This window comes from Hydractinia symbiolongicarpus, chromosome 7, assembly GCF_029227915.1.
Source record: "Hydractinia symbiolongicarpus strain clone_291-10 chromosome 7, HSymV2.1, whole genome shotgun sequence".
Lineage (NCBI taxonomy): Eukaryota > Metazoa > Cnidaria > Hydrozoa > Anthoathecata > Hydractiniidae > Hydractinia > Hydractinia symbiolongicarpus.
In genome coordinates, this window is record NC_079881.1 from 21,023,535 (window position 1) to 21,036,800 (window position 13,266).

At 33.9% G+C, this 13,266-nt stretch overlaps 1 protein-coding gene across 1 annotated transcript; it reads right to left on the reverse strand.

Annotated features, from left to right (window-relative positions):
* Positions 1 to 1,467: 1,467 nt before the first annotated feature.
* On the reverse strand, positions 1,468 to 7,866 carry LOC130649318 (uncharacterized). Its single transcript, XM_057455576.1, has 2 exons — positions 7,239 to 7,866; positions 1,468 to 2,982 (listed from the first exon to the last, which is right to left on the reverse strand). The coding sequence occupies exons 1-2, from the start codon at positions 7,258 to 7,260 to the stop codon at positions 1,733 to 1,735; spliced, it is 1,272 nt and encodes a 423-aa protein (XP_057311559.1). The 5' UTR covers positions 7,261 to 7,866; the 3' UTR covers positions 1,468 to 1,732.
* Between the last annotated feature and the right edge of the window lie 5,400 nt (positions 7,867 to 13,266).

Consider the following 13,266-nt stretch of genomic DNA (forward strand, 5'->3'; position numbering starts at 1 on the left):
CTGGATCAAAAGTGCCTTATTCTCAGACCTTATTTGAGGTACATTACTAAGCCAGAGCCAGAGTGGTACCTATTATTCTACAGGCCAGCTAGAAGATTTACTCAGCTAGAAGATTTACTGAAGTCTCTACAATTAACATGAGCTAAATATTCATTTAGCTCCATTTAGTTTTACTTCATCTTGCATATGCGTACGTATGTTCGTAACTAGGATTGTTGTATGGCTGTTCTAAACAAAATAAAAATAACCGTAAATAATCAAATCACCTTAACATATTATCTATAAAAGAGACCTGTTATAGGAGAAGTAGATATACCAATACTGCTTTCCCTCATCTTCCAATTTTTGTTGTTCAATGTTGACTTGTGTGAAATTATCAATGATTATATAAAAAAAAAGCAATATTCGTGTTTTTAGTGCATTATCGTTTCATTCCGCCGTTTATCAGCTAATTTATTTTCACGCATGTTAACCATTCAATCGGTTTTTATTTCTCTAGGGTTTCATGTAGCGTTGTTTCGTTATCTTGTCAAACTAGTTTTTATATCGTTTTTTCTATAATAGCCCTACGTTTTTTCTCGTTTTTAGTTCAATCACTAGTTGATTATGAAGTAGTCGAATGAATCAGGTTTTAATATTTCTTACTGGCTCACTATACTATTCCAGCGCACACTCTTGGTCAGCTGGTAGGTTTTTTCGTGTTTTTTTGGTTTGTCCTTTTTCGCTTTTTGCAGGTTTTGTGTGTGTCTTTGCCCTTTCAGTGTTTGTCGGGCCTTTAGGTTAGTTAATCTTTGTAATAATTTTAATATTTTTAGTTTGAACCATACATTACACGATCATCACCAAAACTGTGTTGTGTGTGTTGTGGACAGAGCCCCCACGTTTTTATGCATCAAATCTCCCAAACCTTGTTTGATTTTATGTTCTCCACGCCAAGGGTGAATAAAAAATATTTTTTTGCTAAGCGAAATCTTGCGTTTCGTGCTGTGCTAGTTGATTTCGTGTAAACAAACAGCTATCAACATTATTGCTATCCCAAAAAGATGCGTGCGCAAGAATGGAGGTAACACAAACATTAGTTTGTAAAAAATATGGCTAGGGCGATATATTTTATCCACTTTGTAGCCATGGACGAATTTTTAGGGGTAATGATTACTCTTTATATATCACTAGTCATTAACCTTTGGAGAAAATCCACGGGGTCATCCATCGGTTAAATGACGTTATTTTCGTGTGGTCGTAGCACGACTGCGCACTTACACACAGACAGGATACAGATCACAACCAATTGAACTAACATTTTCAATACGGAAAAAAGGAGGCAAAAATGAAAATTTTTAACCAGTTTCGCACAATTGTAGGGCAAATATCTTTTGTCCGAGAAATGTTCCCTAAAGAGACCTTCCTACAGTTAATAGTAAGAGTTACATGTTTACGCAGCACCATAAAACGTATTCGCTTAAAACATGTTCTAATTTAACTGTATTTTCCGCTGCAGAGCAAAAATCCCGCAAGTTCTTTGTTAGCGCGTGCGTACTTCAAAAAAATAAGTGATGATCTTACAAGCACACATGCGTTAACAAAAAACTCAGTCAAATATAAACGAACTTTAATGATGTGTCGTTTTATAAATGCATCAGATAAGAGAGGTTTCACTGTCTTATTCAAGCTTGCTTCTTTATTCGTAATTTGAATGACATACCTAATGTTATATTTAGATGTTTTTTCACAGTCACTTCCAAAATCTTGGCGTGTTAAAATCATCACACAGCTTATTCACTTCCTCCTTTAATTCGGCTGTGAGAGATCTACAACGTCCATTCAAATCGTTTGTTTTAGTACGAGAAGAAAAGATGGAATCAGCTTGAGAATCATTCGACATAACGTGTGTAAGATCATTCGGGACGAGATATTTTGATAGATTCATAAATGTGAAAATTTGGATCAAAACTTGATATGGCTCTCCCAATAACTCTTCGTATTTTAGCGATTTAATAGCGTATCCCTTAGCACACAAGTTCTTATACGCAATCCATTTTGAAATCCATGTCAGCGACAGTTTAGAAAATATTGAGAGATTTTTCAAATAATCTGGTGAACGAGATCTTTCGCCATTTACTATGCTATGTTGACCAATCCCGACAAGACACTGCAAAGTTTTTATATTGGATAATGACCAGTTGTTCATTATCATTAGCTTCTCGTAGGATCTGACGTAGGGCACTGGATCTCTGTGCATATAAACGCATTTTATTTCTGGAACGGCTTCCATCAGGATATCCAAAACAAATACAACGGTACTCTGGCATTTAAAGAAGATTATTGATGACTTTCTCGTGTTTGCATGCTTTAACGTGCACATGAGAGCGCTGAAACACAGAGATTTTAACGTGTCGCGATCGTGTGTTCCACAATGGGAGACGTATGCAATATCTGTAAACGCGTACGTTTCAGATATGGATAACGAATGCGGAATGGCTTCAAAGACCTTGGTAACAACCGTAGAACCACATCTTCCATGGTGTGCCAAATGAATAATCGGTACGTTGGGTAGAGTTATATCTTTTGAAATTTTGTGGAATGAAGAAAGAGGTAAATAGATGACTTTTCGAGCGTTAACACCTTGGAGAGGAAACGCGAAGGGGCCATTTTTAGAGTTGAAGACATCATAGTCTTCACAATCAACAAAAATTGCATGCTCTCTCGTTATTCTAAATAGTGTTACGCTATCGTTTAAAATAATGTTTGGATGGTCGTATCGTTCGTGAGTGTGTATGAAATCTCCTGTGAACAGTTCGTCTAAGCATGGAGGACGCCTGTGGAAAAACCAAATTGTACACACCTCAGCGCTTTTCTCATACATCTGTTGACAATGCTGCGGGCGACCAATCAGAAATGCGTACATTTTTTCAACCGACATCAGCGAATACTTTAATATCAAGAAAAGAATCCATAAAATATCAACGACAAGAGTCTTTCCCTCTAGAGTGGAAATAAAATTAGATTAAAAGATAAAAAATAGTAAACATACAAAAATGTATTTGTTCCTGTTCATTTAATATCATTTTCTGCATGTTACAATACTTGTGAACTTTTATTTTAAAGCCCCTTTTCTGAAACTATGAAGACTGTTCCTATCTAATATGATTGTTATTATAATCATATAAATAATAAATTTTAATGTATTGACGGATGAGGGCGGACAACACAGATTGAAGGGGGTAGGGTGTAGAGTTCGGAGTAATCACTATGGTTTGGCCTGAAAATTATTTGCATTTAACTCAAACGTGTTTGCCAAAAAATCTGTGAAATCATTAATTATGATGTATTAACAAAACACTAACACACAAAACTCCATATGTGATTTTTCTGGGTGTTCATGGGAAAATGTAAACACCTAAATGAAGTCTTTAAAATTGTATAGTGTCGTTGAAAGGTTACTTGAACTCACAGAAGCCTTACGTCTGAAAATTGACTTTAACAAATAAACCGTGATAACTCATCTTTCAGTCCTGCTTGTAGGACCTCGTAGGTTTTGTTAAATGAAATGTTTTAACCCACCTTAACACAAAAGTCACCGTAGAGCATTTAAAGATTAGGGCTTCGGAACAGTTTTAATAAGCTCTTCTTCATTTACTGCGAAATCAGAAATTTTTAACTGTGCGATTTCATGTGAAAATTGTGAATACAGTGAATTACCGGCAATTCGAACCCCCAACGAATCGAGAAAAATAGTTCGATTAAACAAATTTTCGAGTTAAACGAAGCTCCTGTTTAGTCGAATTTAGTCTAAAATGAGATTATTGTTCGAGTTAAAGCAATTTTACCCAGAGGTGTGGCAACAGTGACTAGAAAAAAGGGCAATCTTAGCGATAAAAAGGTGCGAGTCCCTTGTAAATTGAATTTTCTATGACAGACAACATTATTTATCTATATTACTTCGAGAGTTGATAAAAAAAGAATCAGAATAAATTTTGGCATTTATCTAGTGATTGATCTTGTTTTCTGGAATAAAAAATATGAGTTATCAGAAGAAATTAGCCTTAGGGGGCACGAAAATGGTTCGAGATAATGAAAGTTCAAGTTATCCGGCGTTCGAATTACCGGGAGCGAACTGTGTTATCACATATCATCAGCCTGTAATTAGAAATATTTCTGTCGCGATTTTTTTTAAATTTATCTGACATGATTTGGATGGCACTTCTTCCCATTATCAACTCATACATTCTCGACCGCAGAGCTCTTTGAGATAAACTCAAAGGTAGCTCTGGACCTGTCTGCTCACGTGATGGATTCTCATTGGTCTATTATGAGAATTCTATATAATTTATGTAAGAACCAAAAATTTGGCAGTAAAAAAATTGTTTAAAGACAAAATTCGTAGAAAATGTTCAACGAAATAAGTCACTTTTAGAACGACCGTACAACAACTATTTGAATTTTTATGGAATTAAATTGAAGAGAATAAAATTTTCATAATATATTGTGGCAAGACCGCTAATATTTGTAGATTGTGATTTTAAGATATAGCCATTTTTGCTTAAAAATTTTGGATCTTGTTTTTATGTTTATAGATTTTGTTGACGGATTCGTTAAAAATATATAAAAGCTTTTGTCTACTATTTTCTTTATATTCCTTTTTTGCAAAAGTGTATACATTGAATATTGCATTTTTTTTTATCATTCGCAAATGTAGGGATTTTTCAAAAATCTTTTGTCAATTTTTTAAAATATAATATACATAATGCTAAAGTTATTATGAAAAAAAACATTTTTGGGTAACTTTTTTTGATTTTGATCCTATATGTGCAAGATTATGTTCCAAAAATTTGGAGAAATTCTACGAAACAAGAAGTGTATTCCATTATATGTAAATAAAAATAAAATATTTTTCTGTGATCATTTTTCTTTTGAAAAAAGTATTCAAAATGTATCTATACTATAATACCCGTATACGTCTGTCCGCCCGTCTGTCTATCACGCAAAATGGTAGCTTAGCTGCGCAGGTAGCGAGACGCACGCAATGCGGTATAAAAAGGACGAGCGAACCCGTGGATTTTTCCACGGGCTAACGACTAGTTTGTTTATAAGAATACCTTTTGATCACGAACATTTTTTTTATGGCATCCTAAAAAAGTGTTTCACAAAAATAATTTTCTTGCCTTTTTTTCCAAAAAATAGGTTTTGAAAAAATCATAAACGAGACAAGCGTTTTAAAAATAAAACAAGAAAAAACTTGCTTGGAAGGATGTAGCCAAAGAAGCAAACTTGTTATGGTACTTAAACTATTTTTTTAGAAAACTTAATTTTTAGCATATAAGATTTCTCGAAAAAATGTTGAAGCTATTATATTGATATATGAAAAGTACAAAGCATATTCCAATAATGTTGATGTACTTTTTTTTAGCCAGTAACGCTGAAAAATCGTTCCGAAACATAAGAAACAGATATGGGAGAGGAAAAAAGTAAAAGTTTAAAAAAATCAGTGCTTTTTCACCATCAATATTGCTAAGCTTTTGTGTAAGTGTAAACGGCTTGCGTTTTCTTACTTCACTCCTGCGTTGCTCTTAAAGCAGCTGCTACTGCGCATGCGTACTTCACGACGCAGGCGCAGACGCAAGCAAGTGTGAATCAGGCTTTAGTACCACTTGATCCATCATCTTTGCAGCACGTGGAAAGATAATGTGTAGGGTTACTAATACCATCATTTTTTTAAACGAATTTGTTTATCGGATTTGTTTTGACTAGGTGCAGGGGAAGAAACTATAAACTGAGGCAAACTAATAGCAAAATTCTTTTATTCTTTCTGCTTCATTTTTTTATCATCTAAAATTGAACTTCTAAGGAGTGCGAATTCCAATTAGCTATTTGCTGTAAATGTCTTCAAATAAACTCTGCCCACGACTTGCATTACAATGAATGTTTTGATTTTGAGTTGAAAAAAAAAGAATATGCGCACTCATTTCTGTAGGTAGAAAATGTAAACGACAGATGGTAAAAAAATAGACCTTTTTACTGATAGTGCTACCATTTTTAAGTTTATGAATTCGCAATGCAGTATGGGAAAATCAAGTTCTCAAATTGGGTTGGTAAACCATCGAACGAGATACAAGAAATCGTTATGTGAGTTCAACTTCCAAGTGGAGCTATTAGCTATTGGGATTTACAGCACTTTTGGATTATCCACAGGAACTTCTTTTAAAGTTTACTGAACAACGTCCACCAACTTAAATGAGATTTTATATCCGTGTTACACCAAGCCCGGTTTGTTATATCCATATTACATACCAAGCCCGGTTTTTTATATCCGCGTTACATACCAAGCCCGGTCTTTATTTACACACGCTTTGTCATAAGAACAATTTTATAAAAACATTAGTTTCAGATTTCGCTTAAAATAAGAACAGAATTACTTTCATGGTGAAATTGTTTTTAGAACTAAAAGCAACCCAGAGTCTAAATTTTGCTATGAAATAGAGACAATCCAGAATGTAATTTCTCTCAATACTTTCTCAAGCTATCAAATTATAAAATACTTCTTTATTCAGTTTAATAAAATTGATATACTGGACCAGGGGAATGTTTATGTGGAGACATTTAATTCGTATGAACAAGGCCCTGTTGGTGGCGACTTTTTAAATCTAGTGTACCTACAATCTTAGTCAAAATATGTTGACACAAGACAGCTATCTAATAGGTTGTGGTAGAGCGTTCGTCTTCCATGCGTCTTGGGTCCAAAGACGGCCGAGTCATGCCAGGGACTATAAAATTGGGAATCCATCCTTTCTGCTTAACGTTCAGCATTAGAATAGGATTAATATCTTAGGTGGTTGTTCAGTTAAGGGGCTGTTGTGCTCACACGCCTTTCGTAGCTTAAATGGGAGCTTTAAATGTATCTCTTATCCGCTTTACCTTTATTGACAACAGTTTCATTAGGAACTAAAGAGGCTATCCTGAGTATATCTATATAATAATAAAAAAATCAAAATCTTGCTAAATAAAGCGTGGAATAGTCATTATTTTCTTCTAGCTTAAATTTGGCGGGATTTATTTCCTTGCGTAACCCACTTTAAAGAATATTTTATGATTTACTTATGACTTATGATTTTCTTGGTCGATATGTTTTTACTCAAGAGGTTGCTGTAGTTTTTGTAGAAGGGTAAATTTTCCTAAAATAACATAGTTTTAATAGGATCATGTATTACGTAAGTATTAAACTAAGTTAAATACAGATTTACCTCGATGTTGGCTGCTCCACATTTCGTTAAAAAAATTTTTACGTTGACCCACAACAAAATTTATCGCTCAACAAATTTGCTTCTAAATGCTTTTTTTTTTTTTCGAATTTTAAATAACTGTGTAATCTTTTTAACAATATTCCCTTGTCCAAAATTAAAACAAATAATGAACCCGTTGTAAATCTCCTCCCTTGAGGTTTTTAGGCTTTTTCTATTCGAGGCCCCAATGTAAAAATTCTCAAGCTCTTGGGAGTCGAGGTTTGATGTTGTAAATTTTTAAACTGATCATCGCGCTTGTTTGGATTACAAACTTTGATGTTTTTGATTGTTGAGTTCAACGCGATTTGATAAATGTTTATTAACACACTCCAGCTTGTTGATAAGTGGGACTCTAACCAAAGCTACGAATTTTTAGAATTCCATTGTACTCGACACAATAAATTTACAAATCTCTAGATCAATAGAAGATAAGCGAGTCGTACTAGCCGCGCACGAAATCTTGAAATTTTAAAAACAAAAGCGGATATGTTTAACGGTTTTGTTGTGGAAGTCCGATCGTTACAGATAACCAATGAGCAATTTTTTCGTCATCTTCAGGATAAGCACTAACTTGAAAGTAACGGTGATTGTTTTTCCATTCCAGAAACAGCCTTAACAAAATAGCAACTGAAACTTAAAGAAGGTTTGTATACAGGATGGGAGAACCCTAACCTCTTTTCATCTGTTTATCCATTATTTTTTTTTTTGCAAATTTTTTATTCGCCTCATCATCTAGTGTAATTAACATGTTATTGTACCGAAATTTAATGTTTTGTTTTTTATATTTGTAAGTAGGGATGTAAATTTAGCTAGCCTTTGGAAAACATTGTGACATGATAATAATGATTAAAATTGCCGAAATATGTCGTTTATTTTTCAAAGGCAAATAATAAATTGAGTTCGTTTTGGTCCTGTTTACTTGAACCTATTTTCTACCATTGGCTAACGGCGTATTATTTGTTGAGGAGGGTAGATTCTTTTTACTTGCAGCTAGCTTGTAGATAGTAGAGATAAGTGAAAATTAATTTTTGTCACAGCATCCACTAGAGCTAAAACTAAATTTGTTTATGATCCGACTGAGTTAGCTTTAGCTAGATTTAATGCTAAGAAAGTGGAATTCAAGATAAAGAAAAAAAGTGAAGCGATTTAACCATTATCTCTTTGAAGGTGCACTTAAACATGTTATAGCTTTCCAGCTCCTTTGCTTCATGTCTTCAAAGATTTTTCGTTCGAAACTCTGTTTTGCCTTTTTTAGAAAAACAATACGGCTTAATCTTTGTGCACAAAGAAGATATTAGGCAATAGATCTTACCTTGTATTGCGATTGGCATGAAGATTAAGCCTCATTAGTTTTAAGCAAAGCTAATTTAACCCTATTCGATCCGGGGGGCGGATTCCGCCCCCCTCCCCCTCTGACGGTTTTTTTTAATAACTCTTTAATGCTATGTTGCATGGCTACAATACTTACTGAGTTTCAATATTTATCTATTAGACACCTGCACGCAAAATTTTTAGGTCCCATATCTTTCAGAGGCTTTGATATTGGCTATTATTCAAAACTACCCCTAAAAATCTCTATCAAACTCCTATAATAGGAAAAATATAATAACTCTTGTTAGGTTTATGTTTAGAACTTGAAACTTACAAGACAACTTTGTTTCATCAAGAAGAATCATTTTGCATGTTTTGGTCACGTGGTTAATCCGATTTCCCGATTTTTTCGGATTTTATCCAAAAATCGGGAAAAAACCGGATTTTCCGGGAATATTTGGCAATTTTTCATACGATCTGTGTAAAAACCGGAAAATATGTTAAATAACATTTATTTAGCTTTCAGAAAATTCAAACAGAATGTAAAAATTCGCTCTAGAACTAAAGTAATTGAATTTTATTCAGATAGTGGCATTTTGAACAAATTTTAAGCTTTTGCTGACGTCACAGAAAATGTGCTGACGCAAGCAAAAATTTATTGCTGCCAATTTGTTCCTTTTGTGACGTACTATAAGTGTGCCAAGTTTGATTCAATTTGGACAAGCCTATGAAAAGTTATTGAGGGGGGGGGGGCGGATTCCGCTTACTTCCGATTACTCCCAGATTTATTTTAAAATGTTAAAAAATGCAAATTTGCTACCATTGTTCCAAACGCACTTATTGTGAAATGTTGTTCGATTTTATATGGAAAAGACGATATGTGTTTTCCTTATAATTTTTATTTTTAGTTAAATAGTATGAACAAAAATAATAAAGAGATCTGTCATAGAAAAAATTACGTTTAAATTTTACTGTTCAACTTATGGTTATATCGTCATCATTATACTTACAAAATACTTTGTAACAGATTCTTTCCACATGCGTTACAGGATCCCAACACTCAGCCTTACACGGGTAGTTGCTGCTTTGGACCAGCCATTAGCTTCGGACGAGCTTGAAGACAGTGGAGTAATCTATGTGGATGTGAAGTCACGGAAACAAGAAAGACAGAAATGAAAACTCTTTATGTAACTTCTTCCTAGCATCAGGTATAGCAGGATCGGACAGTAGTTAATTTCCAGGATGTCACGTTTCTACAGAGAATAAGCAGTTTTAATCAATCTGTTTTGTAAACCCACAAAAAATGTGTGAAGATTAATTTACAAGGGCAAAGGTTGGTCAAAGTGTAATAACACGTTTGCATTGCAATTATGACTTCAAAGTCGCTTATAGACTTACAGTTACAGACTTTAATAAAACACTGCTTACTGGGAAGTCTTGAAATATCGTGATTTCAAAGTAGCAAGAATGAAAAAAATGATTACAAATCAAAGAAGAAGAAGAAGATGAGCAGGTATAAAGGACGAGTACACCAGTTTAATGAAAAATGCAACAGTACATCTTCTTCTAGAAGACAAAGAAAACATTTTAATAAAAAACTGTCAAATATTTTCATAACTTATTTTGTTTTTAAAGTTTAGAATTACAATGAGTCGTGAAATTCAAAATGTTTCTCCTCCATTAAAAAAGAAGAGCAAGATACGTGGTGGTACTGAATCAGATCTTTTACTCTTTTTCTCTGTGTATTGCCTTCCCTGTCAAACTATGATGTAGAAGAATCAATGATGTAACTTTGCAATCACGAAGTGACAGACACTTGCATGTCTCTTCACACTGAACATGCTAGTAGCAGTTGGAGAATTACTGATTTTTTTTCAAAACAAACATCGGGCTGTATGGTCAGTTTGATTGTAGCTTTCTAGAAGAACTATTGGCTTTGTTTTGTACGGAGAAAATTCAAGGCTACACAAGACGTCATTAAAAATATTAGCCCCAGGTATCTTTTTATATCTTTTTCAAGCAACCACACAGACTGAAGACATTGTGGAAAACATGGATCAAGTTCAACGATCTAACAAAAACCCTTAAGTTGATTCACTTTTGACAGGTCAAAACAAATAAATTTTTGCAAATCAGTGATCGCGAATTTTAAGGTTTCATTGACCTTTACCATTAAAGCCTTTTAATTATTTTTAGAAAATTACGACATTAATGAAACCAGAAGCATCAACAATGTGTCGGAAAAAATGTGCAATAAACGAAATTTTATGAACGATGATTATATTTCACTTTATTTTAAAAATTAGCAGGATAAATATCAAAATAGCATGGCTGGTAGCCTTGTGGTAGAGCGTTCTCTTCCAGTGCGGGAGGTCTTGGGTTCAAACCCTGGTCGAGTCATGCCAGAGACTATAAAAGTGTGAATCTGTCCTTTCTGCTTAGCGCTCAGCATGAGAACAGGATTGATATATTAGGCGGTTGTCTAGTTGGAGATTGTTGTGCTTGCACGACTTTCGTAGGTCAAATGAGAGCTTTAAATGTGTTAGGACCCCCCTTGCAGAACCCTCTTGGAAAGCAGAACTGAAGAGCCTATCCTGGGTAAATTATTTCAAATAATAATAATAATAATAATAATAATAATAATAATAATAATAATAATAATAATAATAATAATAATAATAATAATAATAATAATAATTTCAACTTCCTGTTATTTTTATAATTTCGGGGGGTAACTTTATCACAAATGTTTGTTTACAGCGAATCTATTTTATAGTCAACACATGTATTAAAATGTTTTTCAGTTTTAAAAGTGAATATTAAATTAAAGTGGATCTCACGTTGTCAACACAAATACAGTTTTAGCTGGAGTTAGCCCCTAAAGCTTCTTATCAAATTTGATGTCCTCGATTGTAAGAGCCTTTTTTAATCAAGACACGTACAGTTAAATCTCCATAAGCGGTAAGCATCTTGTTTTTTTTTGCTTACTGGGTTGAAGTTTGTCAAAGATAAAAACAGTCTAATTTTTTGGACCAATTTTAGCCTAAAGCAGTACTTGATTGTCACAAAAAACATTTCATCAGCATGCAGTCAAACCTCCGCATAGCGGACATACTTTATAACGGGCACCTCTCTACAACTGACACTCCTCTTAGGAACGGATGAAATAACGGTCAATCTCTTAAAACAAATATAGCGGACATGGTTTCAAGGTCCCAATTTGCTTCCCCCTTCTAAACTGACCTTTCTATGGTGGACATGTCCAACAATGGTTCATATGAAACAATTCGTGTAAGACATCTGCATACATTTTCCTTCAAACAATAAAATACCAAAATATTATATTGTCTGCGTTAAGATAAAACAGAATCCAAAAAGTTTTTGTGAAGTTTGATTCTATTTTACGTTTTTAAACGAAAAATAGTATATTTACAGTATATATATATAGTCTTTAAGCTTTTTCTTCTTTTCCCAAACTTATTCTTTTGACAAACTTTACGTTAGGTTTTACTATACCCGAACACCTCAGAACAGGTTTTTAATGCAAGTTGGGACAAACCTCTGTGTAGCGAATATCTCTCTATAACGGACACTGCTGTGAGGACTCTTTTTCCATTGTGGCAGATTTGTCAAGAACGAAGAAATTTCATTTTTCGACTAACTTCGGCTTAAATTGGTATTCAGGTAATCAAAAATTACCTTTTCAGTGTCAGAATCATGTTTAAGCATTGTGTGTGACAAGTTTTGTCGACTGCGTAACGTTTCTAATTTTTGGAACAATTCTGTCTTAATAAGGAAGTTATTTGACAAAGCAATATTCAGCAGGTTTTATTGGTTCAATGTGCTAACTTTATCAGTAACAAAGTAGTTTTAATTTTTAATATAATCTCGGCCGAGAATGGTTATCAGGTGAAAAAGTCAATATTTTATTGTCAACATCATTTAAAGCACGATTTTCTGTGTCCACCTTTTTCGTATGATGTTGAACAGGATAGTAAGTCTCGTAAATTTCTCGTCTAAATGTCTCGTAAATCATTGTTTCGCTTCTTTGTTTCGCCCTTATTGCCTTTAATTAAGTTACTCACTTAAAGCTGGCCTGTTTCTTATCAATTGAGGCTTTGCGTTGATTATCAAAATGTTGCCTATAACAAAAGATTAAAAATACAAGATAATAGGTAAGTAGCAAAAGCGTCAATGCAAGGGCGTCAATGCAAGAGCATCAATGCAAGATCATCAATTCGGGGGCGTCACGACACGGACGTCACAACGAATGACGTCAAAGCAGTTAAAAGTACGTCATTTTGATAGAAGCACTTTTAACACAGGAAAAAACCCTCCAAAAATGTAACATACATATATTTTCTATATACAATATACAAGATAAATATAGATTTATTCCTGAAATATGGTGCGCAAAGTATTAGAAAGAGGAACACGAGAAAACAGTACTCTATACTTCAAAAAGTTGGGGAGGTTCAAATTGGTTTTTGTGGAAGTTTTAGAGGTTTTATTAGGCAAAAATTTAGAGGCATAATTAGACTTTAAGTATCGTTTTTTTTACCCCAGCCCTGTGACGTCACTTTTCAAGTATTCACATCCAAGCACTTAATAAAATTCCACCATGATAAAAATTAATACAGCGGGACCTCCTTACAACGAATACTTTTTTTAGAAACGA